General features: G+C 55.3%; 1 protein-coding gene across 3 annotated transcripts in view; it reads left to right on the forward strand.

Annotated features, from left to right (window-relative positions):
• The first annotated feature begins 15,921 nt into the window (after positions 1 to 15,921).
• The window catches only part of CYTH4 (cytohesin 4), a 31,889-nt gene continuing 21,259 nt past the window's right edge, over positions 15,922 to 26,551 (forward strand). Inside the window, exons 1-2 of one of the 3 annotated variants that reach the window (XM_024579421.4) lie at positions 15,922 to 16,110; positions 24,722 to 24,804. In XM_024579421.4, coding sequence (XP_024435189.1) covers positions 16,092 to 16,110; positions 24,722 to 24,804 — 102 coding nt within the window. In that variant the 5' untranslated portion in view covers positions 15,922 to 16,091. Of the gene's footprint in view, positions 16,111 to 22,366; positions 23,187 to 23,421; positions 23,850 to 24,721; positions 24,805 to 26,551 lie in introns of those variants that run through there. The other 2 variants (XM_053919529.2, XM_045187132.3) reach the window with 2 other exon arrangements.

Consider the following 26,551-nt stretch of genomic DNA (forward strand, 5'->3'; position numbering starts at 1 on the left):
CCTGGAAGGTCTTCAAATCCCACCCGCAGTGTGCCCTCGCACCTGTCATTTCCCCCACACAGACGTCCCCGTCCTTCCTGTCCTTGCCTGACCACACCCTGTTTCTTCTCCAAGACTTCTTAGCCCGTCCCCTGTCCTTATTATCATGGAGGCGCTGGAGCAGAGACCCAAACCCCAGCCTGCTCTTCTGCCTCAGGCATGAACAGGGACCGCACAGAACAAGCCAGACAGGTGAGGAGCCTCTGGGCATCATCTCCACTCTGTCCAGGGCACCCCCACCTCCTCCAGTGGACGAGTCTTAGGCTTTGACCCTCAACGTCCACACCTTCCTCCATGGACCGGCCCCCTCGGCCATTTAATTCCTTCACTCCTGCCTTCCTCCTAGAGCCCTGACCGTGGGGGTCAGTCCTCCGGCTCTGCCCACTCTGACGCTGGATGGGCCAGTGGCTTCTGATGCTGATGGCTCAGGGTGTGGGGAGGATGGCCTCCTGCCTGCCCTGTTAGGCTGGCACGCACAGGGTGTCATTTAACTCCTATTTAAGAAGCTCGTCCTGGGTGCCAGGCCCCAGGGAAATGACAGCAGACCAAGTGAAGTCCCTGCCCCCAGAGAGCTCACATCCCAACAGGGACACGGTCAATAAACCAAATAATGAATAGAAGGATGATACAGGTGGTGAAAAGTGCCGCGAAGAAATAACAAAGGAGGCTGCGGAGAAGAGAAAGGAGAAAGGAAGAGGCAAACCAGACTGAGCTCTGCAAAGATGGGGGGAGAACACCACTGGGGAAGGACCTGCCAAGGGCTACAGTGGGAAGGAGCCTGGAGTGTTTTCAGGAGCAGCAGGAAGGCTGGTGGGGCTTGAACCAATTGCCCAAGGCAGAGTGGTTAGGAGGGTCTGGAGACACTAGTAACCAACCACTTGGCATTCTTTCTGTGAATGGGAAACCAGGAGATCCGAATCTAGAAGGCACCCTCTGGTGGCCATATGGGGAATAGACCATACTGGGACAAGGGCAGAAACAGGATTGCTGTTGCTGAGGTATCCAGGCTTGACCAAGGAGGTGACAGTGGAGGGTGTGAAAAGTCACCAGACCCAAGTATTGTACTGTGCGGGATCTGATGGAATCAAAGATGGTGCCAGCTTCATTCTTAGCAATTCAGCAGACGGAAGTTCCATTTAACCAGGAAGGGAGTGACTATGGGAGGAGAGTGCTTGCAGGGACGGGGATTGAAGCTTCCACAGCTTTCACTCTGGACCTTTCCGACTGATAGACATGAGGAGGTCAAGTGTGAGGTTGGATGATAAGTGCAAGGGGAAAGACCCAGGGTGGAGACACACCCCTGGAGTTGTCTGGATGTAGACAGTATGTAAAGCAGTCATGTTCTTTTTCTGAGGGGGGGAGGGTTTACTTATTTATTTTTAGAGAAGGGAAAAAGGGAGGGAGAATGAAAGTGAGAGAAACATGAAAGGGTGGTTGCCTCTCATGCACCCCCTACTGGGGACCCAGCCCTCAATCCAGGCTTGTGCCCTGACTGGGAATCAAACCAGCGACCCTTTGGCTCACAGGCCGGCACTCAATCCACTGAGCCACACCAGCCAGGGCTAGAGAATGTTTAGAGGGTGCCTATAGAGATGGAGCCCCGGAATTGATGGCCACTTGAGACAAGCAACACCAAGCCTGGGGCCCTGCAGCCTCCAGCAGGCCGCCTCCCTCTCTGCCTGAGCGAATGAGCAGCACTTCCCCTGACAGCCCTACCATACCGGCTGGGAGGAACTGGGAGGGCACAGACGGTGGGAAAACCCCTTCTTACTGCGTATCTGGGGGCATATCTCTTCCCCCTCCAGGATTTCCCTGGCCTTGCCTTCAGCCCCACCCCAGCTTCCGTGCACTTGCTTTGGCCGCATGTTCCCTCCTCCCTCCCTCTGCAGCTCAGTCTCAGATCACTCTTCCTACACATGTTACCCAAAGCTCCCTTAATCCCTTCCTTCAGGGGGACATGCACCTCCAGACCTGCCCCATCTGCCCTTCTAACTCTACCTTCCCTTCAGCAAAGTGGTTGTTCTCAGTCATCCCCTTGCCGACACCTAGAGGGCGCTGTTTCCACACACACCCCTTTCCCCCAGCCATTCCATTCTGGAACCGCCAGTATGTCCTTCGGGAAATGACCTCTGCTTCCACTCCACCCAAACCTGTTCAGAGGTAGTCCAGGTCCTCCTCCAGCTTCCTTCTTTCCCACTCACGGGCGCGGGGTGTGTGGGCAGCGGGAGTGACAGGAGTGATGTGAGTGACACACCTGGACCGTGACTGGCCAGCTGCAAGCACTTCGGTAATGTCAGGGCTACGGTGGCCGCGGGGCTGGCTTTGCCCTTTCTGCCTTCTGTCCCGCTCCCTTTCTCCAGCACTTTCTCTGGTTTCTCAGGTCTCGGTTTTCTCACATTGACTCCTTCCCATGTCAAGTCTCTCCCATCTTAGAAAGAAACAGCATCCGGCTTGGTCTCGGAGCTACCCCCAGGGTCCCGCCCATCCTCCCCTCCCAGCCCCACCTCCCCGACACCCATCACCCGTCACCCGCTGCAGCCTGGTTTCCTTGGTGGCAACACCAGAGCCAGACTTTAACACACCAAGATGCGGGTCCAGAGACTGGACCAAAAAGGGCTAGGGACCAGGGACCCCAGACAGCCAGGGACATTTGGGAGCTAAATCCACATATTTTGTTCCAGGCCTCCGCCTACTTCTGTGGATTAGGCCATGTTCTCAGAGGGCACCAATTGGGCTCCATAACTGGTGGCCCCTTGCCACTGCTCCACTGAAACCACTTCCTCAAAGGTCACCTGTGACATCTGGACTCCTGAGTCCCAAGGCCACATCTTGATCCTGTGTCAGGCATATTCCAGCGCAGAAACTGACAACCACTCTGGGAATCTTAAGCAGGAAGAGATTTAACATGGGGCATTACGTGCTTACAAAGCCCTAGGACATGCGCTCTGAGTGACGGGGTCCCTAGGACACCGCAGAACTGACCAAGGGGAACTGCTGCTGAGGTCACATGCAGGACACTGAAGAGCCAGAGGCTGCCCCTGGAGGCCCCACTGTGGCTGCTGCCTAGGCTCAGGAAGCTACTGCCCCCGGTCCCTGCTCCTGTCTCTCACCCCTTAGGATGCAGGTGACTGTACACCATGGCACAGAGTCTAGCCACTACCTCCCTGACCCCCACACCTGCCAGGAGAGGCAAGAATTCAGCCACCTCCCAGGCTCCGAAGTTCGAGGAAGCACAACGGAGGGAGGGGAGGGTAGAAGGTGAGTGAGCTGCCCCGGCTCCATCACAGGCCCGTTCTCCCAGCTCCTGTGCTTCACTCACCTTGGGGCCACGTCCCCCGATTTTCAGTACCTTTTAAACACTCCTTGGGTGCCTGGCTCTGTACGTCAGTGGACTCCACTCCACTGAAGGTGAGAGAAACCCAGCCACAGGGGCCTGAACACGCAGGGGCCATTGCCTCATCCAGCCAGGTGTCAGGAGGAAGGAGCCCAGGCCGGGCCTCACTCCACCCTGAGAAGAGGTGGCGACCCAGGAAGGTGAACATGGCCAACCTTGGGCTCCGGCTGGTCGGGTGTCACACCCCTGTCATTCTTGGACCCTGGGACCCCAGACAAGACACTCTACTCTCTGGGCCTCGGTTCCCCATATCTATTTCACTAAATGTGTGTCTATTAGAGAGCAATAGATATGTATTCAAAAGCAATAAATATTTTTAAACAATACATTTAACTACTATGTGGATAATTTTAACTGTGACACTGTATCAAATGGAAAGTGTGGGTATTGAATGGATGTCACAGGTCGCACAGGAGGGGCAGACAGGGCACAAACTCGGGACATCTAAAAGCAGAACGCAAGTTAACACTGTGGGCAAGTTCTTAACATGATGGGCGGATACACAGGCGACGGGCGGAGGGATGGAAGCATGGATGGGGGAAGCTGGAGGGAGGTTGGGCGGGCGGGCTCACTGGATGGAGTCCCCTACACCCCACCTCCTCCCCACCGACTCCCTGAGACAGGCTGCGCCTCAGGCGCAGAATCTAAGGGGAAGCTAAAAAGTCACTGATCAAGACAAGTTATACTTTATGTGATATCTTTACAAATAAAAATCGATGCAAAATCATGATGAACAAAATATCAAAATACATACATACATACATAAAGTCATTTCTTTAAATTTAAGTACAGATTAAATCTTACCCCGCACTTGTATAACCTCATCCACCTCACCCTGGTCCAGGCCCTACCTACCACCCCAGCACCTCCTACCTCTGCTGGCTCGTCACCCCCGACCCTCTTCATCATCCCTCCACCCCCGCACTGAGGCCAGCAATGGAGAGTCAGGGAGGACTCTGTGGAGAACACAGAGAAGACAGGGAGACAGAGCTACCACGCTCTTCCCAGCACCCAGCCCTGGCCCCACTACAGTCCCTGTCCGCAGACTCCTGGGTGTGTGGGTGAAGGACCCTGTGAAGTTCCAGGCGCTCCCAGCCCAAGCAGTGGCTTCTCTGAGTGGCGTCCCTGAGGCCACCACAGGGGGGAGCCCATGGGCTGGACTTTGGTCTCAGGTAAGAGAAACCTGGCAAGGGAAGGGGCCAGGACCAAGACTTTGACCTCCACCCTGAGGGGTCCTGAGCGGTGGCCAGGGCCGCACTCTGTGCCAGCTGCCTTACATGGCCTCTGTAAGGAAATCCCTCACCCATCCCCTCTGGGAGGGGCCTCATGATCCCATTTTCACAGAAAAGGAAACCGAGGTCCAGAGAGGGAGAGTCCCTTTGGGTGGCAGCTGGTGGTGAGGGGAAGGACCTCTCTGACCGCCTGCGCTAGCACGCAGTGGGTGCCCGGCGCCCCGGCGCCGCTATCCACAGCCCCAGGGCCTGGCAGAGAGCAGGTCTCAGGAATAAATGAGCCAGCTGTCCCCTTTTGCAGAGTTGGAGACCAAGGCTCAGAATGGCTCCTGTCAGACAGCTGGGAGGCCAGAGGCAGCGGGGGAAGCCTGCGTCTGCCCCAGCACAACTAGCCCTGTGCTCTCTGTGCCTTCCGGCCCGTCGCCCACCCAGCAGGGCCTGCACCCGAGGCCCCGTGGCCTGGTCTGCAGGTAGATCAATGGGGCCCAGCTAGCAACTCTAGCAGGGAGGAGTCAGGAGTCCTCTGTCCCTCTGCTTCGGGCAAGTCACACCCACCTGTGCTTGGGGTCGGGTGAAGGACCAGCACTGGAGGACCAGCTCACTGACAGCCTGGTCTGGGAAGAATGTGCTGAGTGACGATTCGAGGACAGGAAGAGAAAGGGGGGCCTGCAGAGGAGACTGAGAGGTAGTCAGGAAGTTGGAGGGGGTCAGAGAGTATGAGTCCAAGGGCACACAGCAGGCTGGCGGCCAAAACTTTAAGTCTGGTCTCCCCTAACCACTGCACTCGTATTTTGCCTGAGATTTTTTTTTCCTTTCCTTCCTTCCTTCCTTCCTTCCTTCCTTCCTTCCTTCCTTCCTTCACTCCTTCCTTCCTTTTATTTTGAGAATTTGTATCCCCCAGACCATCGCATGCACACACTGAAAGCTAGATATGAAGGTAGAAAATCAAGACGGAGGGGAAAATAAATTAAGTATGCCAAACGATGGGTTGCAATAGTTGAGTTTCAAATTTGCCTGAGTTTCCCGGCAGCTGGAGTGAAAAGGGAAACGGGCAAGTTATTCAGTTCTCTTTACTAGAAAAAGGGAAATATGTCAGTTCCCCACGAGTTAGGCTCTTCCAACGCCACCCTGGAAGAGAGCGCCCATGAGTCCCTGATGTAAGGAGGGCTGAGTGACCTCACGCCTCCAACAGCAAGTGCAGGCATAGTTCCCTTACTGCTCATAGTAACTTGTTTGCTAAAGGCTGATCCCAGAGCTCTTAAGCCCAGAGGGTATCCTGACATTTTCACAGAGAGAAGGTCACCAGCATCTGAGAACACGTTGCAACTAACGATTTCAGGCCCCTCCTTCGGAGAACGGTCTCAGGAGTTGGAGGCCTGGTGGTTTGGCTCTTAACAGTCGTGCTGGGCGATGCAGGTGCACAGCCAGGGCTGGGTCTCCTGCCTAGGATCAGCTTTCCTACGTTTCAGGAAAACAGCCAACAAGGCAAGGCCTTCCTGGTCACCAGGCCCCGGGGCACTTGGACGACCCCACAGACAGTGCGTGGACTGACCGGGGACTGACGAGGGGCCAGTGGCCCTCCTCAGGCCAGAAGCTTTGCTACTATACTCTCTGATCGTCCCGAGCAGAGTGTCTCCTGTTACAGGATCTGAGCCCAGGAGGGCGCTGCCTCGGCTCCTGGGCGGAGGCCCTGGGGCTCGAAGCCAGAGCAGTCCATCAGGGCCCAGTGAGCTTACAGGATGACCCAGAGAAGAGGCCAGCGCTCCCAGCTGTGACACACATCAGCCCGCCCCAAAACACAGCCTGAGCCTCACGGGTGACAGAGTAACATTCATTCCTTCAAGAAGCATGTATTGAGCACCTACTGTGTGCCAAGTCTCTTCCAGGTCCTGGGATGCCACAGGGACCCATGCCAACCACACCAATATATTCAACTATATATGAACCATATTTCGTTGTTTTCTGTATTCTTGATGCCCAGGCATCTGGGGCCTTACTGCCAGGGAGCATCGGCCCCTCCGAGGGGGAGCTTCTTTCCAGAGGTGGTCGATGGCGGCCCGCCAACATGCCATTCATATGCAAACCAACCAATCCTGAGTCCATACCCCAACTTGCCTCCTCTGTCTGGCTTCCCACCCCAGGAGGCAATATCCCTCCACCCTAATAACCCCAGGGCCACGCCCCAGGCAGCTAGAGACCACCGCGGCAGCCCAGAGCCCCCTGAATCATTCCAAAGAGCCAACCCTAAGCCTGCTCAGCTGCATACCTGCCGTGCCTGTCTCTCCCCTGGAAAACCACAGAGAAGGCTCTTGTCCAAGCTCTCCCCTTGCTCTCGCCCCTGCTGGCCAACCCTGGGGCTTCCCTGCGGCCTGCATAGGCTCCATGCCCTCACTCTCTGGGGCTGTGAGTGACACTCTCTTTTTGGCCACACAGATCTGTTCTGTTGGCCCCTCAATACCTGAATAAAATGTCCCAGGGGACATTTTCAAACACCAGCCTTGTCCTCTTAGTCCACAGAAACGGTTCCAACCAATCGATTTTCAAAACCGGGGGTCCCAGGGAACCCCAGCACGGCCCGGGGGTCAGGGTAATCCTAGACAATGTGGCAACACTAGCACGCACACCTGGGTGGCCTCACCTTCCCGCATGCCACCCGGCCGTGAACGCGGACACAGGAGCTGAAGAGATGGGAGCAAAATGACAGAGATGGGGAGGGGATCCAAGGGAGCACGTGGGAGAGGCCATTCCGTTCAAGCTCGGCAACCACGCCCTTGAGCAAAAAGCAAGACTCCACAGACGCCCAAACCTCACACAAGTTTGAATGCTGAAGTGTCAGAAGTCAGTCCTTTGAAGGACTGCCAAATCTCTGGAGGAGTGGCCTCCAGGATGACTGAGGCGGATGTCGCAGAAAGATGACTCAACCCTAACCACAAGAATGCCAAAGTCAAGGCCCAGCTCCAGGCCAGAGTCCCTGCCTGCTGGCAGCACCTGGGAGCACCCCGGGGCTGCCCCCAGCCTCGGTTTTTCCTGCTCTCTGAAGTGGGGAGCGGAGATGCCCTCGGGCCTCCCCCATCCCACCCCACCCTGGGCCCTCTTCTCCTCCTGCCAGGGACCCTCTCCAGCCACAAACCCTGGGTTTCTGGTGCTTTAACTCCAGTGGCTCCCTTCTTTAAAACACCCTCCTCAGTCTGCCCCCCCTCCACTCCAGCTTCTGGTTCCCAAACACCTCTGTCTCTTTGTTGTCTCCACTCCCTCAGCTCCCCCCCCCCCCCGCACTGTCTGTCGCCCCGCCTCACCACTTCCCACCCCAACAGCCCATTTGCTAACATGCTGAATGCTCAGAGACCTTCACCTCCCCCCAAAGCGGACGCTGTTGATCACTTTGTAGAGGGGCCTCATCTTGGGGTCTCTGACCACACCTGGGTTTCCTCCTGCATCTCTGGCTGCCACCCGTTGGTCCCTACGGTGGCATCTCCCTTCAGGGCCCCACAGACTGTGCCTTGCAGCCCCTACCAGCAGCCCCTCCATCCCACCTTCCTGGCTGCAGGAGCCTGCCTCCCAGCTAGATGGTGCAAACACCAGGTGCACTGCTTCCCAGTGTCCTTTGCATCCAGGCGTGAGCGAGGACCTTGAACAAATGAGGTGCGCTGGGCCCTCGTGGGCATGGTCAAGTAAGCACGAGACTTCTAGAACTATGCCAAGATCTGGTGACTGAGAGGGAGGTACAACACAGGGAGACGTTGCCTCTGGCATGTCTCAGACCTCAGCCCTGTCGCACCCTGTGACCCCGCCCCCTGGCTCCTCTGGGCCCCTGCTCCAGTGAACTTGGGAGAGGGGTAGAGGCCTGGGGCCTTCTCCATCCTGCACGTGACAGGCACACATGCACTGGATGGGCAAGTGTGTATTTCTGTCCCCAGTAGAAACTGCTGGGTTAGAAAAGGGAAGTGGGAGTCAGGGAGCAGCTGAGTGGAGAGGGAGGCTCAGGAAGAGGAGGAGGGGGAGGGGAGAGAGAGACCCTAGACAGAAGTAGATCCGGGCCTGCATTTACCCCAAGTCCCACCCTCATTCCACCTTGTGGAGAGCAGGACTGAACTAACATGGCGTCAGTCCTGTCAACTAAGAAGCCGTGTTTAGAGCATGTGCAGTAGAGTGATGACTCAGGGGGATGGTGCGACCCCTCCAGCGTGCGCAGTACCACGTGGTGGGCAACAGGTGCTTATCTGAAGGTAACGCCACCCTCTCAGAGGATGCACTACAGAGTGACGATCAACAGGCGCCTGTCGAGGGGGCACCAAACAACATGTGTTGACACCGATCAAAGGCTGATACAACATTGTGTCATACAACAGTATGAAGACAAAAGCCTCCCAGCAGACAGCGCGGCTCCGCTGCTCCGATCCACCTGGCTCTAGCTGACTGTGAAGACGCCGTAGACTCCACCCTGCAAGACGCAGCCCGGCTGCCTCCAGGACCCAGACCTGCTCTGGACTCTCGGGACTCGGGTCCGTTTTCCCCCGGTTCTCTCGTGGGATGTTACTGCTGATGTCTCTGAGTGATTATCATTGTATTGGGTTATTATAGGTTTGGACTGAAAAGAATAATCCCCGGGGTTGGCTCACTGTCATTCCTTGGTGCCGGTGGTGCCTGTAGGGCTCGTGGCCGTAGAGGTGGCCCGCTGCCTCTAGCCCATGACGAGGGCTGGGGGCTGGCTGACAGGACAGACCACAGCGCAGATGCTCCTACAGTTAGACTATCGCTCGCGACACATCTCAACCTCTGAGCCTTTGCTCGTGCTGTTTCTTGAACATGGAACGCCCTCCCCTTCCCCTTCTGCAAAGCACAAACTCCTGCTCGAACTTGCATAGAATTCTTTCCTTCCCTGTACATATATCCAAGACCCCAGACAGGACGTCCACTCCAGGAAGCCCTCGCTGAATGCGTTGAGAGCCACTCCCACCCAGGCTTATCACTGAGTGCTGTTGGTGGCTGTTCAGTGTTCTGTCCCCAGCGCCCTGCTCAGGACAAAGTTTGCACTCGGGAACTCCTGGCCACCTACGCAGAGTGAAAGGATGGCTCTCACCTAACATTGCCGTCCGCTCGGAGGTCCACCACGCAAGGCCTGCACTGGGGTAGAAGCCCTCGGGCGCCCAGAGAGCACACACGTTTCCCGCACAGAAGCGCCAGGCTCCCAGGTGGCTGGGCTGCAGTATTCACTCATTCACTTGTGTTCCTCATCCACAGAGGTGAGAAAGAGGCATTCTTGTCTCCCTTTTTCAGGTAAGGGGAGACTCACAGCGTAAAGTCACACGCCCCAGGCCATGTAGGTAGAGCTGGGATTTGAGCCCAACTCCAGGTTCCCTCAGGTCAGATAGGAGTTTACCTGCATGAGCCACCTTTGTTGAGAGTGCAGCTTTGGCCCCACCCTGCTCCACCCCTGCTCAGGGTCAAGGCCAGTCTCCATTGGCAGGGGGACACTGACTTCCGGCACTGGCCCAAGCTCGCCCATCTGGCTGTTATCCTCTCTACCAAGTCTTCCACATGCCCCCTCCCCCCGGGTTCTTGCAGCTCCTGCTGCCTCTGCTGTCATGGATGTCGAATAGGACATTCAGATACATAGAAAATACAAAGAAAGTTCAAGTCACCTTAAATCCTGCAACAATGTCTGCTGACATTTCAGTGACCATTCTTCCATCCTGTGTTTACATCAGGGGCATCAGATGGGTGAGCTGGGAGCCAGATCCACTCATTTGGTTGGCTTTTACCTTGTTCTCCAGCTCAGTATTTTGCAATTTTTTAAAAAACTAAGTGATTATTACTATCACACAAAAATTTATAAATTTACCTATTCTTAGGAAACAGAGCTCCCATTCTTCGTGGCAATGGTCAGATGGAACTGATGACCAGCTGCCCACTTCCTATGGGACAAGTCACTTTGTTTTGCTGCAGTCCCCACCATTCCCTATTGTGTCCCCAAGTAGGTCCACTTCCCTCATTTACTTACCTGCCTGACCCCCACGAGAATTCAGGTTCACAACCCCTGCTCTAGGTAGGCATCTGCAATAGTTAACATTTATCAAAAACCTGCTCCGCGCCTACCCCCACTCAGTGGCATGGGTCACTTGCTTAGTTCTCACGTAATGATATGAGGTGGGCACTTTGATTAAGTTCATTTTACAGATGAGGAAACTGAGGCTCAGGGAGGTTAGGTCAGTAGACCAAGAACAGAGTGAGAAAGTGGCAATGTTGGGATTTGAACCCGGGCACTCTGGCTCCAGAGTCAGCCTCTGATCCCCATGTTATAGACACATACACTCTGCTACATGTTGAGAAAAATTTTCTAGGGTCACCTGTATAACAAAAACAAAAGACAAAAGCTTATCTCAGCATAGCATCTGTTGTTTTTTTATCTGCCCAGTTTTCCTTCCCTTGAGGAACTGCCCATGTCCTGGTGGTCCTGGGGGGCTGTCCATCCCCTTACCTCCCTTCCGACAGGGCATGTGACCCAGGCCAGACCGATCACGGTATTCCTCCCGCACTGTTGCAGTGATTGGCCCAGAGACGGGTACATGAACCAGGCATAGCCAATCAATGTCTTTCCCCAAGAATTTTTTTTTTTTTTTGATAGGCCCTCTTTCTGAAGTTAAAGGTGATTTGCTGTGAGCCTGGAGCTGTCTGTGGCCAGGCGGACTGCCCTATGGGGAAAACCCATCTAAAGCCAAAGAAAGAAACAACTAAGACAGACTATGAAAAGGGGAGGGGGGAGGGAGGAAGGGGAGTGGGGAGAGGAGAGAGAGAGAGAGAGAGAAAGAGAGAACGCAAGGATATCTGAGCCTCTGGTATTCATATCCCCAAGGCCAACGCCATCCCTGACTCTCCAGTAACTGAGCCAGTAAATTCCAGTTTAATCCAGACTGAGTTATGTTTACTTAAAACCAAAAGACGCCTGAATTCTACATCATCATTATTCTCTTTAATGACGCACACTGGCCCATAGTCTGCACGCAGCACGATGCATTAGCCGTTCAGCCCCCGAGGAGCACGTGTGTGCAGCAATCTCATTAAGGACAATTTCTACACGCAACCTTGAACAGCAAAGTGCGCTCCACCGCCCCGGACTCCCATCCCTGCCTTTGGCTTCCTGGATTATGGACCCTCACTGAGTCTAACTTCCTTCTGTCCCTCTGTGCTACCAGTGAGTCTTGTGGCCAAGCCCAGAGGAGGAATGACAGGTCTGGGGGGGCGGGGCGGGCACATCTGAAGAGCTCCCGGAATTCTGAAGCCCTGCCTGCTGCTCGGGACTCGCAGGCCAGATGCAGGAATGCTCAGCAGTTCCAAGACGTAGGAATGCTCCATCTGGCAGACAGAGGCTGTCTCCAATTCTGAATCATTAGAAAAAATGAGAAATCAGAGAAAATTATGAAGGGGAAGGACTTCAGAGATTATTCATCCCAGACACATACCCTGCCCACCACCTGCCTTGTCCTACCCAGCTCAGCTGACTCAGCCACGTGCCCCATGCGGGCTGGCATTTTTGTCTGTCTTGTACCAATGCCAAGAACGCCACACAGCACACAGTAGGGCTTCAATAACCGTCGACTGAGTGGATAGGAGGAGGGATGGATGGATGGATGGATGGATGGAGTACTCTAACTATGTGAACCCAAATGGGTTCAAGGACAGATTTGGCCCCTTACTCACTCTGAGTCCCCCCCACTCCAGGTCTAGTTACCCCATGTGCGAAACGGGGTCATTAAATTAGACCACCTCTAAGCTCCTTCCAGCTCTCTTACCCTTGAGCCAGGGGAGGAATTCCGAGCATTGGGGCACATAGAAAACATCATTCATGTGGTTTTGCTATGATTTCATTCACGTGCTGGACCTTTCCTATCTTTCCCCCGGGGGCGGGCAGGCCCCTGAACTGCTTTCTGAAGGTTTGCAGGGTTGCCTGCACAAGTGCAGTGAGGAAGTGAAGTCAGACAGCACAGGGCTTTAACCAGAGTTTTGCCTCCTCCTGGCAAAGCTCCGGTTAAAGCTGGACCTTTGGGTGACCTTGGGCAAGCAACTTAAACTCTCTGAGCTTGGTTCCCATGTCTCTAAAACAGGGACTGTAACACACTTCATTGGGCTGTGGGAAGGGAGAAATGAGATAGCTCACACACACTTAGCACAGTGCTTGGCACGTGGTGAGAACTCTGTGAATGGCCATGGTGGTTGCCTGGGGACCTCCCAGACCCCACATCTGAGGAATGCGTGTATTGTCCCATAGCCAGCTATGAGCTTCCATCCAGTAAACCTGGACAAGGCAGAGCCCTACTTCTGGAAGAAGGGCTGACTTTAGGCCAGGAAGAGCCTCAAAGAGATCCCTTCGAAGGGAGCCTTTCCCATCTTCATCCTTCTTCCTACCTGAAATTCAGGCACAATGCCTGGAGATCAGGCAGCCACTTTGGACCATGAGGAGAACTTAAGGAGAGAAGCAGAAAGTTAGAAGGAACCTCGATCCCCGAATACCAAGCCTCTGTTACCTACCTCAGGCTTCTTTATCTCAAGAAATAAATATACCTCTAATTTCTTTAAACCATTATTTGGATTTTCTGTTTCAAGTAAGCAAACCTAATTTTATCTGTTCCCATTTTGTAGCTGACAAAAAAAAAAAAAAAAGAAAAAAGGCTCAGAGGGGAGAAATTCACACAACTTGCAAAGTGCAAATTCAGGATTTGAATCCAGGTCTCTATAGCTCCTGTACCATTGACTCTACCAAACCCTTTGCCACCCACGATGAGTGTCCCACCCTCCCAGGCCACCAGCATATAAGCCATTAGATAAGACAGAGCTGTAGGGGCTGGTGCAAGGAAGGTGTAATCACAAAAGGCTTTACAGAAGAGGTGGTATTTGGGTTGGGTCTTAGAGAATAAAACAGTAATAATAACTGAACCGTTCAGCCAACCCTTCAGACAAAAAGGGAAGTCTACCCCATGGCCCTGGGCTGGGTACAACATCAGGACATGTGTCAGGGGTCCCCAAGACCACCCCCAGGTTCGGTGACTCACCAGGAGGGGGCACATAACTCAGCACAGCCTTACCTAGAGCAAAGATCGATCACAGCGGAAGAACACACAGCAAAATCAAAAAAAGCAACATAAAAACAACAACAACAAAGCCTGAGGTGAAGGCCGAGGGAACCAGGCCTGAGCTGGGTCCCCCCCACCCCCCAGCAGAGTCCCCCAGAAGGTGCTTCATCCCGCCAGCAATGAGCTATGGAAGCGCACCGGGAACCAACCAGGGAGACTCGGTGCCCACGGTTTTTCCTGGGGGCTGGCCACACAGGCCTAGCATGTCCCCAAATCCCAGAAGGAAAGCAGGTGCTCGATATAATGCACATTGTTTGTGCAGACAGTGTAGGCACAGGGGGCCCTCTTATCAGGGGGTGGCAGGAACACCCCCCACCAAAGCCCCTGTTCCCAGAGGCCAGCCCGGGGCTGACCTTGCAAGCAGCCGTTCTAAGGATGGCAGGCTCAGACCCGCTGTGCCAACACCTTCCCGCACAGAAGTGACACCTTCCACCCCAATTCTCTTTGAAGTGACCTGGGAAATGTTGTTTTGCGCCTCAAGTCCAGATTTGTTAAGAAAAATTTAGTTTGCCATGGAGATAATTTCAGCGTTTCCTAGAAAATAACCTTGAGTTATGCAGGAGCCTGGGGAGCGGGCTGGTGTGAGGAGCCCTCAGAGCACTAGACTGGCTTCTAGTGCCAAGCTGGCTACTCACTCAAGTTCCAGCTCAGCTGAGCGTGTCCCAGAAAGGAGCCTCGGTTTCCTCTCCAATGCAGCGAAGGTGCTGGATTTCCTCTGCATCAGTGAGCTTTCGCTGCATAACAAATCACCCCAAAAGTTGGTGGCTTAAAACAACCATTTATTATTTCTCACAGTTCCACGGGATGGTAATCTCTGTTGGGCAGAGTAGTGGCTCTTCTCCTAGCGTTTCCCGGGCTCCCTCGTGAGGCTGTAACAAGCTGGCATTGAGGGCAATTGGGCCTTCCTCTGTGTGGTCTCTCATCCTCCAGCAGGCTAGCCCAGGCTGGTTCCCATGGCAACTGGGCAGGGGTCCAAGAGCAAGGGTGGGAGCTACAAAACTTCTGAAGACCCGGTATCGAAAGTCCCGTAGCGTCACATTCTGGTGGTCCAAGGAAGACACAGCCCAGTCCAGATTCAAGGGGAGAGGAAGTAGCCTCCACATTTTGATGGGAGGATAGTTAACTTTTAACTTACAGCTAACTTTTCATTAGCCACACCATTTTCTTATGCTCGTGTCAGTCATTTCTTCTTTTTTCTTTTTCCCACTTGAACACCCTTTACGTCCCCGGCATTTGCCAGACACAGACTGCTGGGGAAACAGATGAATAAACTAATACGTGCCACAAAGTTATAAGGAAAGAACATTTATTTTATAGATATTTCTTTATCCCGTATTTTTTTCTGCAACCTGCCAGACAAGGAACAAGCAATAAAATGGTGAATTTTAACCACAGAAGAAAATCAGAATCAGAAGGGGAAAGAAGACAGTGTTCACTGAGTACCCAGTGTGCCGGCACCTTACACATATTCTCTCCCCCAACTTTTCCGAGACCCTTCTAGAGATAAGCAACCTGAGGCTTCACTGCAGATAAATGACTTGCCTGAGTTCACACAGGGCTGAGTGGCAGAGCTGGAAGCCACACAGCTAGGTTCGACCCCGAAGTCCATATGCTACAAGAGAACAGCTGTCAAGGAGCTTTAGATTTCACTGTGAGTTTCCTAGCAGCCTAGGGGAAAAGGGAAACTGAACATATTGCCCAATCGGTCACGAGCGAGGAAAAAAACCAGGCATGTCACTGAGGGAAAGCAAAGCCCTCCCTAGCACTGAATTCATTTTTCTTTTCTCAGGGTAGAACCTGGGGCTCAGCTTAGACGCTGAGTTGAGAGACCCTTCATTTTATACGTGAGAAGGTTGCTGAGTGAATGTCCATTGCTTCCTGGAGATGGTTCTGTCTTTCAAAGTCTTCTTCTGTGTGTGCGCGTGTCTTACTTTCTCTTTTCATCTCCACCCCTCCTTCTGTCTCTCGGTCTTTTTAGCTTCCATCCCTCCCTTGCTCACACCCAAAACGTAAAGAGAGCCTGCTACTCAAAACTCCACTGTTTTGTTGTTGTTGTTGTTGGGGGGATTTTTTGTTTTGTTTTGTTTTGTTCTTTTTTTTTTTAGGAAGTGCTACTATGTGAAGAGCATACACACAGACCCCGGCAGCACAGGACTTCCTCCTCACACGGGGCGGGGCGGGGCCAACGGAAAGGGGCCTGTTATAGCCGAGGTGACACATCTCGGCCTGGCCAGCGTGAGTGGCAGCTGGGTCAGCAGTTCACGGGAGCACTGACCACTCTTCCCTGGAGGCTTCGGGATGAACTTGTGCCACCCAGGTAAGCACCTGGGGCCTACCTGTCCGGGCTCAGTTTCCTCTTCTGTGGAATGGGGATAACAGTGCCTGTCTCCTGGGATCCTGGAGGACGGACGTGGTGTGTAAACAGTTATAACACGGGTGGGAAATGCAGAAGCGTGAACAAGTGCTCGTGGGCTCAGGCTAGCTGCCAGGCTGTGCCCCGGGGGCTGGGAATGCAACGAGTCCAGCAGGCCCTGTCCCTGGCTTCAGGGGACAGGCAGACAGTAAACACATTAAGGTCCCACATCAGATGGTGACAAGCAGAATGACAACAGGAAAGTAGGAGAAGGAGAATGGGAGAGGGCAGTGGAGGAGGCCTCAGAGCAGAGACCTGCCCTGGCCAGGTGGCTCCGTTGGTTGGAGCGTTGTCCCGTGCACTGAAAGGCTGCGGGTTTGATTCCTGGTTGGGGCCCGTACCTAGGCTGCAGGTTCGATCCCTGGTTGGGAGCGTAGGGGAGGCAACCCATCAATGTGTCTCTCTCACATCAGTGTTTCTGTCCCTTTCTCTCCACCTTCCTATCTCTTTAAAATCAATAAACATTTCCTTGGGGGAGGATTACAAAAAATAGAGCAGAGATCTGAAGGAGGGGCGGGAGTCATCCTCGTGGGTTTCTGGGAAAGGAGTATTCCAGGAGGGCAGAGCAGACTGTGCAAAGGCGGCCCTGAGAAAGGTTGCTCGTGTTGAAGGTGACAATGTTGGTCACGGTGATGCCTGTCTGGGTGACACAAAGTCCCTGAAGCCCCTGTTTGGCCTTTGAGGAGTGAGGATGGCCTATGGGAAGGCAGAGGAAACCCCTGGGGCCCCTGGAGGGAACCGTGGCTGAGACCCTCCCCGGGAAGCAGGACCGCGTGCCTGGAGGGAAAGAGGAAGGGAGGCTGTGTAATTGGGATGGGAGAGTACCGACAGTGGCGCTGCGTCTCTCTGAGACGGAGAGATGAGCGGCCTAGTCTCCGCGCCTTGCCTCTCAGAATGTTCCGGCATTGTCTGGAAGTCCTGAAGACAACGGCTGCAGGGAGCCGTCCGGTTCCCCAGGTCCAGACAGCGCCAATCTGTTAGCACCAGAATGCTTTCTTCAGACAAAACCTAACCCCGAGCAGCCTGAGCCTGCCCCTGGGGGGCCCTCACCCTCCCAGTGAGAGAACCCAGATCCATTTCAGCACCCCCAATTTCAGATGGAACGAAGGAGGCCCAGAGTGGGAAGCCGTCCTGCGGAGGCAGACAACTCCCACCTCCGGACTCCCTGCCCGGTGCTCTGTCCCTGAGCCCCTGGCTTCTCCTGTGGGCTTTGGGGTGCAGGGCTCACAGGCACCGTGGGCTCAGGGAATACATCTTAGGCAAGAAGAGACGCAGCAAGGGCCAGTGCCCAGCTCAGGGTCGGCCGGCAGATACAACGGGCAGATGAGACCATGAAGTAATCCCCTCACATTCCTGTCTCTCCACCTTTGGGGTCTCCACCTGCGAGGGTCCTGAAGAACAGGGATGGTTGTCCCCAAGATGCGAATGAGGAAACTGAGGCTCAGCACAATAAACTGGAGGAGAGCACAAACTGGCCCAAAAGCAGGCGGCCAGTAAATGTCAGAACAGGGGACCAGCCGAGAGGAGAGAGAGCCCAGGCTACCTTGGGCTGTAAGAGGGAGGGGCACCCAGGGAGGCTGGAAAGGACTCACTGCTTTGCTTCAGGCTGACCCTGGAAACAAATGGATTTAGTGCGGTCAACAAAGGCAGTCTGTTGGAAGGTTGAGGTCTCCATTGATTGGTTCTTCTATTCACTTGTTCATTCCATAAAGAGACACCTGGTGTGCAGGCCCTGTCGTTGTGCCCTGCGGAGGACCGCAGTGGCCCAGGCACGGGCCCAGCCCCGGGGTGATGCTGGCCTGCAATGTGGTGGAGGGGGGCATATCTGCAGGGTCATGACCCAGGACAAATGTGCAAATGGGCACAGACCTGGAGCAGGAGGAAGCCACTCTTTCCACATAAGCAGGGGAAATCTGGGAAGACTTCCTGAAGGAAGTAGAAGGAGAAAGGGAAGATCACTCCTCTGTTACCCAGACTGGATCTTAATCAAAGCACCTCCACAGCTGGTGACCACCCCTCTTTGAGATCAGATTTGTCAACTAGAAGTCCCGATGCCATCATCCCGGCCTGACCTAAACGATGAACAAGCATATGCAGCCAGCCAGACTTGGCTCAGTTCCCAGCTCTGCACCAGCCTGCCAGTGGTCACAATGGGCCTCATTTTCCCCGCCCGTGCAATGGACAGGACAGCGGCAAAAGTCTCCCCAGGCCCACCTCCCCTCCTCTAGCCACGGGTGTGTGACAACCAGGAACTGGTCAGTCCCTCCCCCAGGGCCTGCCAGGAAGGTGAGAGGACCAGGCAACAGAGCCCTAACAGGGCCACTGACAGTACCGGGTTGGTGCAGGAAGGATGAGCACTCTTAAAAATAGCACAGAGGCGGCTCAGCTGTGGGTAGGAAGCCACACGATGCACCCACAGAGCAGGCTGGGGCGGGGAGCAGCCCCCCCAGACGCCCTCCTGCCCCAGGCGCCACCCCACCAGACTCTGAGGAGCCTGTGCCCTGGGGCCCCCAGGAGAGCACCCTCCTCCTGCCCTGGAAAAGGGGAAGCCAGGCCAGCTGCCCTGGAAGCAGGGCTGCGAGCAGAGTGATTTCTAAAAATACAACGGGAAAGAGGAAGGACAAAGGGGAAGTGCAGGGTGGTGGGGGAGATGGTCGGCGGGCACCGGGCTGCACTCAGTGGGCCTGGGCAGGGGGAAGAGGGCAGCCCAGCCCGGGCTTGGGTGCGGTCAGGGTCTAAAGGTGGCCCCTGGGAGGTGTGAAGAGCACACAGCCCAGTGGGGAGTAAACAGAGCTTTGTGGGGGTGATGGTTGTTTTTACCATGTTGTTATATTTTGTGTTTTATTACCATGACTATTATAATTATTATTATTGAAAATCGACCTCCTGTGAGCCCCCCCAGTGCCTGAAGCAGGCTTGGGTTGGGATCAGAAGCGAACACTCTCAGGCTGGGTCCTTCTCACCTTTGCTGAACCTCAGTGTCCTCGGCTCTGAAATGGGAAGAAAGACCCACTTTTTAACAAGTAGGTGAAGGGTCAGAAGGCCCCTGTGAGCCACGGGGGGTGCAGCAGTCTGGGGGCTGTCGGCCCTGTCCTGCGGTTCCTATGCACTTGGCCGTTGCCGACAGAGGGGACGGTGGCCTGAGAGTACCTGTGATCTACCTGTCACACCACAAAAGGAGCTGTACGAAGGGAAATGGGAACAGCGCTCCCCCCACCCCCGCACCCTGTCTCACTCTCCTGGGAGTGCTGTTTCCAGCCACACCTGTGCCTCAGTGTCCCCAGCTCTGTGAGGCTGCTTTGTTTCATTACTGACCTCACACAGGGAACAGGGCTCAGATTGCAGGTGACATTCTGCGCCCTGTCTTCACTCCCAAACACGTGGCCACGGTCGGCGGGCCCAGATGTCAGAACATCCAGGGTTCCCGTCTGATGGGGTGTTGATGTTCGTAGGCCGGTATCTGGCTTCACGGAGTAACGTCAGCACTGAGGCCTCAGAACCCCAGAGGGGCCTGAGTGTGAACCTCAGCTCCCCCACCTTCCAGCTGTGTCACCGAGGGCAGGTCACTTAACCCCTCTGCGCCTTGGGTGTCTCGTTGACAGATGAGATCAGAAAGGCCTCCCTTCTTCCAGAACTGTCGCCTGGGTCAAATGAGATAGTGGGCAGGAAGAACCTAGAGCACACAGGGCCCGGCATATAGTAGGTGTTCAACTAGCATGCCTTTCCTTAACCAACGGCTTAGGTTGTTTGTTGAGCCACGTGGCCCTGGGCCTGCCGCAGTGAGAGGGAGGGAAGGAGGTGAGGAAGAGGGCGAGGCCCAGAAGGAGCAACAGAGGCCCCGAGAGGAGAAGAGGGGCTACCCTAGACAAGGGGGAACGGCACGTGCACAGGCCTGCAGAAGGAAAGGCCCGTGGGAGCAAAGGAAGGGTGGCCAGCGAGGCCTCCAGTGGAGGGCCGGGTGGGGAGGACGGGCACAGTGTGTGATGCGGATGGGGGAGCGCCGGCAGTTCTGCCAGGCCCGGTGGAGTCTGGGATGGTTATCCCCAGGACAATGGGATGCCGTGGGATTGGAAGGGCAGAGTGGGGGCCAAGGAGACACAGAGAGGCCCCGCATCAATCACCCAGAGACAGGAGCCAGGGGCCAGGGTGAGGGTGGGGCCATGCGGACAGAAAGAAGCTGGACAGACGGACGGGGCTCAGTGAGGGAGGAGACGTGAGTCTGAGAGAGAGGCCAGGTGTCTCCTGGGGCCCCAGCAGGGGTATCTCAGGGACCATCCCAGAGCCTGGGAGCTCAGGAAGAACCGAGGGGAAATTCTAGGACTTCTGTTTTGGTCAAAATGACATGATGACGACCAGTGCCCAGGGGCGTGGCAGGGTCTGAAACTCGGAGGGGTTGCAGCCGAGGGTGGCATGCAGCCCCTTGGCCCCAGAGAGGATGAGGGAAATAAGGAGAGCAGTGGGGAGAGGAGAATGACCCAGGTCCAGGCCACGGGAGCCCAGGGCTCAGCCCTCGACCACCTACACTGGGGATTGTCCGTAGAAACGCTGAAACCAGCCTGGCTTCTCTCCAACAAGCAGCCCCTGTGGAGTCCACATGGCCCCCACCAGGAGGTGTGCCCCGGCCAGGAAGCCCCCTCAGGACACAAGCCTCAGCCAACAGGAAGACAGTGGGAAGTAAAGGAACTGAACAAAAAAGTCTGATCTTTCACCCCAAAGTCAACTAGAGGTGACTGGCTTTTTCCACGACGGACTCAGCTTCCCTCCAGCTCCTGACAGAGGACTTCCAGCCTGTAGTGTGGCCTCCCCTGCCAGGCCCCTGCTCCTGTCTCCACGTGGATGGCCCTTCACGCCTTCCATCCCCATATGACCCCATGGCTGCAGAATCCTGCGATGTGATCTTTCTCGGGTACCAGCAAACCAGGGGTCTGATCCCAGCATTGCCATTTCTTGGCTGTGTGACTTAGGGCAAATCACTTCACCTCTCTGAACCTCAGTGTCTTAAACTGAAAAAGACCCACTTTACAGAGTGGTGAGGATTAAATGACCTAATTTATATGAAGCTGCTGGCATGGAGTAGGTGTTTTTGAGCTTACAGCGTAATGGAAGTGTTGCTTGTCCGCTGGTATGACAGCCGCCTCCCCCAGCCCCTGGAAACCAGGAACTCTAGACTCGCAGACTCAGAGTTGCAGAACAGAAAGGCAAACTCCCACGTGAGTCACTAGGAGGACGGCAGTGGAGCCCCTCCCCCTCCGTGTCCCTGGGCCCGTGTAGATTACCTGCCGGGGACAAAGCACCATCTAATGGTCATTGATTTAGGGGGCAGAGGACGGTGCCCCTCCACGCAGGCCATCGTCTCCAAGCGGACACCTCAGCTGCACCTTCAGGAGGCTGCTCTGCCACTCCAGCAGGCCAGCACCCACCAGGCCAGAGTCTTCTGGTGACGAAATGTTCAGAGGGCCAGCGGGACCCATGGCCACACGCTCTCCCGAACCTCCTTTACTGTAAAGAGGGCCCCTCGGTCTAAGGTGGTGATGTCACACAGCGTCCTGCATCCGTGGATCACACCCTCTGGAAGCCCTGGATACCGAGGCTGGCCGAGGCTCTGCGGGCAGGAAAGGCCACTGCATGTGCAGGACGAGAGTGGATGCCAGTCAAGATGAATTGCTGGCCTCTGCAGAATAGAAGGCAGCCAATGCCATCAATTTGCTACCCAGTTGCTGGTTGGTTTTCTCAAGAAGCAATGGGTCTCTGTCACTGGCAAGTCAGGGACCCAGCGGTGGCAGTAGCTGGGGGAGCCTGGGTGAGTGGGTCTAGGCGTGGCCTCCACCCAGGCCGCATGTCTACTTGATTCATGAGCCACTGTACCGCCCCAAGCTGGCCAATCAGAGACTGGCCGTTGTCCCCTGGCTGAGTCATTCTGTCTGCTTGGCAGTTTAGTGCCTCTCCTGAGATGGATGCTTGCTGGGGAACATAAGTGTGCTTTACAAAAATCCTCCCACTCCATATCCACTCCCACAGGGCCATCCACTTGCCACTCCCCCAGGCCTCTCTGTTCCTACTCTTCTAATCTTTCTTCGTTTCAGCCTCTGACCAAGCCGCCCACCACTGCCCACCAACGCCTGTGTGTTCCTGCTTCCCATGAAATGGGTGGCCAGGTGCCCTGCCCAGGGCGCTGCCCTTTGGGAGGTCTTCTCACCACCCTCTTTCCGGAACACCTTCAAACAGGGCTATAGTTCAACAACTGTCCAGTTTTTACTGTCACCCAAACACCGAGCCACCCATCCGGGAGCCAAACCCAGGTGTCTTCCTCCTTTGTCTGAAGGTCACAAGGGACCTTCCCATGCAGACATGGTATGAGCCGAGGGGCAGGTCTTGGTGCACTCGCAGTGGATAATGGGGGTCTGGGCCACCTGTCCGTGGAGCTCACTGGGGTCTTCTGGTTCTGCTCACGCTTGTTCCTAGGGCAACAACTTACAAAGGCTTGCCATTGGGCTCACCTGACTTTGTGACTTGATGGGTCAGACAGACCCATCTTGGCTACTTGGCCAAAGGAATCATCACCATGTACACTTGCCACTGCGGTGAGGACCCTTCCCTCTGGGGACACAGCGTCTTCTGCACTTGATAGATTTGGGGTCTGAAAGCTGGTTCAGGCCCAGACATGAGGCCGGAGGTCTTGACTTTTTGTGCTATAGCTGCCCTTCAGGGGGGGACCGGTCCTTAGGAGGGGCAGCTCCGTTTGGCTGAGGTAATTGCCCGGGGAGAGACTCAGCTGTAAGCCGTCAGCAGGCTACCCCCACGCCCCGCAGCTGAGGGAACGGGCACCTTGGTTCTGGGGAGGAGAGCTGCATGGCACTGCATGGAACTACATGGCACTACATGGCAGCCGTTGTACACGTGTTGGACCGTTACCACGTGTCGGACACTTGCTGGGTGTCCCACAAAATTCAGCCCTCTTAGTCCCGACCACCGCGCTCTAGGTAAGCTTCTCGGAGAAGGATGCTCTGCTGGTTAGGTTTCAGGTTGGCCCGCTGTCACAAAGAGACTCGGAATAACAGTGACTAAGACTCACTCCTCTCTCCTTGAGAAGTCCAAGTGGGTCGCTGCTGGTCGGGGCAAATATGATGACTTCTCCACACCATTGCGCAGGGCCCAGGCTCCTTCCAGCTTGCTGCCCTGCCACCTCAATACTCAGCTTCCGTCTCAAAGTCCAAGACAGCCGCTCAGTCAGCAGGAGGGAGAAGTAGGGACCTGGAGGACCTGATGGTCTCTCTGCATTTGCTCAGGAGAGGTAGTCTTCAGCCTTGTAAAAGCTGTGAGCAGCACACCAGGCACTTCCCAAAGACAGGGCCGGAAAGTCAAGGAGGATTTGGGTAGGCGGGCGGGAGAAGGTGTGCAGGTGGAGGAACTGAAGGCAAAGGCGGGGGTAAGATGGAGAGTTAGGCAATTTGGAGGCAGTGGGGAGCTGACAGCCTGGACTGGCCGGCTCTCGGTGAGAACGGTGGGGAAAGGCTGGCTGGAGAGGCCAGCGAGGCCGTGCAGGACCAGCGTGAGGACTTTTTCCTAGAAGTAATGGCGAGTTCATGGAGATTTTGACCAGGACAGTGTTGTGGATGGAACAGGAAGCGCAATGGGGGGTAGAGGTAAGTCAGCTGACCTGGGTGTGGGCATTGTCATAGCACTTTGTACAGAATTCTGACCAACACACACTTACCTCCTTTAGTTCATTTTCAGGTGAAGTGGAAAGAGCTTTGTAGTCAGGCTGATCCAAGGTCAGCCTGGTTCAGCAACTTGTCCCTTAGGTGTGGGACCTTAGCCAGGTCACCTCACCTCTCTGAGCCTCAGTGTCTGGAGCAGAAACTGCCTATGTCCCTCCCAAATCCAGTTTCCCCATCTCACATAGTAAGGATATCACCCTACCACTCTACTACGGGCTCATTTCCCAGCCTCCCTTGCAGCTAGGTGTTGAAATGTGACTACATGTGGCCAATGGGGTGTGAGACAAAATGATACACCATTTCCTGGTTGTGCAACTAAATAAGTGAATAAATGATAAACACATGATCCAACAAAGGAATAAACTAAAGTTACGGGGAAGGATGAATGCCTTCAGCAGGTATTTTGTTGAGTACCTGCTATGTGTCAGGCTCTTTCTCGCTGCTCAGGATGCAGCAGTGAACGAAATAGTTGAAGTGCTTGCTTTCATGGAGCTGAGAGGATAATGAGTGCACTAGAAAAGACACAGGTACACGAGATAATTTCAGGGCATCCGTCCGGGGTAGAAGAAACAGAAAGCTGGGCAGGAGGGGAGGGTCGGGGAGAGGCAGACTCAGAGTGCTCAGGGAAGGCCTCTTGGAAGTGGTGACACCTGAGCCCAAGCTTGAGTGAAAAGGGCTGGCAAGTCATGGGTTTCTGGAGGAAAGAGGGGCCTGAGAGCCCACCGGTGTGGCCGGAGCTGGGTGATGGAGGGGAGGCCAGTGAGTGAGCCAGGGGCCACAGGTCCTTCTTTCTGCAGACCCAGCGGAGCTGAGCAGTGGGGAAACCGAGGAGCTGCAGCGGATCAAATGGCACCGGCAGCAGCTTCTGGAGGACATCCAGGCGAGTGCACCCTCACACACACACTCACACTGACAAACACATGTCCCCACACACGCTCGGGCTGATATACCCCCACACTACACACGCCCACAAACACTCATGCACGCTCGCACCCCTCCCACTCACGCCTGACCCAGCCTGGGCACAGAGGAGGCGGGATTCCAGCCACACCCAGCCTCAGTCCCAGCCCCCAGGAGAGGGGAAGCACAGAATCCCCAGGGGACTCCCCTCACTGACCGACTGAGCTGCCCAGAGAGAGAGCCAGAGGAGCAGGGAGGGACAGTAAGCCCCTCCTGTGGGCGGAGCCTGCCTGGGGCTCTACACACGCCCTCTAATGGCGAGTTCCACTCCCACCTGAGCAGCTTCACTTCACTCTCCCGCATGCTGAGCTGACCCCAAAATGGGGGTCATTAGGTCAACACAGCGCCAATATGGGCCCAGCCCCAGCCGATTCACCAGTTTTTCAGATGTTTGCACATCTGACTCTCAAGAGCCTTCTGACACAGGCCCTGACTCTGCTCCAGTAACACGCTGAGCTCAGTCCGCCCCTGGGCCTTTGCACTCACCGTTCCCTCTGCCTGAGACTCTCCCGAGAGCTGGTCCTGGCTCCTCCTCATTATTTCACTCTCGCTCACGTGCTGCCTCCTCTTAGAGGCTGCCCTGACTCCCTGACTACAGTTGCTGGGACCCCGCCTCACCCTGACACAGGCTGGCCTCCAGGGCAGGGAAGAATGGCGGTACAGAAGCATTCACTCAGCAAGGACCTGATGCAGCTCCTCCCACGTGCCAGGGGTTCCCTACACCATTACTATGCTCACTCTCTGCACAGTCCTTTCACTTGCCTGTGACCACCATGATCCCAGCCCCCCTAGACTGCGTGCCTCGGTCTGTATTTGCAGCCCAATAGTCAGAGTGCAGTAAGTGCTCAATTAGTACTTCAGAATGAGCCCCTGGGTTCTTCAGGACATGTGGGGAAGAGTCACTGCGGGAAAGCCACTCAGTGATCCGGCCGAGGTCATGTGAACAGGGGCTGCCTGGGCACAGATACGGGATCCAGGCCCTATGCTGTCCCTAGGTCCCAGGGGAGGAAGGGGAGGACTGGGTGCCTTCTGGGGGCTCGTGCTGCTGCCCTGCAGGGGGACGGTGGTTACGACGCCACTTTGTCCTGTCTGCTCAGCGATGGCAGTTGACAGAGATAGGAGTTGTCCTCTGCCACTGGACACCCCGTGCAGGGTCACCGGGAGACAGACTTGAGGCTTGACTGTACTCAGAGGCTTGAAGTCAGACCTTAGACATGTCCCTTTGCCTCTCTATGCCTCAATGTCCTCTTCCGCAAATTCCACAGGGACTGCAAAGTCCCAGCGTTTCCTAGTACCTGGTGCACCACAGTACCTGGCACAGGGCGGGCCCGGGACAAGTGTCAGAGTAAACAGATCGATGGAGGGAAGCTGCAGGGCAGGCCTCTCACACAGGGCAGGCCTCTGTGCCTCCTTTCTGGGGGCAGGGTGGGCAGGGGGAGCCGTAGAAGGAGTCTACACAGGGGCGGGGCAGGCGCCAAGTGTGCTTCAGCAAGAGGGCAGCTGGGTAGAGATGGGCTTGTTGGTGGGCATGACTAGAGGGCAGGAGACTGCACACCTGCAGAGGGGAGAGATGGGAAGGCTGAAAATAGAGTGGGGCAAAGGCGGGGAGAGGGGGGACACAGGCACTGCCTCCCCAAGTGAGGAGATGGTGGAAGAAAGGTACAGAC

The sequence above is a fragment of the Desmodus rotundus genome, chromosome 3 (assembly GCF_022682495.2).
Source record: "Desmodus rotundus isolate HL8 chromosome 3, HLdesRot8A.1, whole genome shotgun sequence".
Lineage (NCBI taxonomy): Eukaryota > Metazoa > Chordata > Mammalia > Chiroptera > Phyllostomidae > Desmodus > Desmodus rotundus.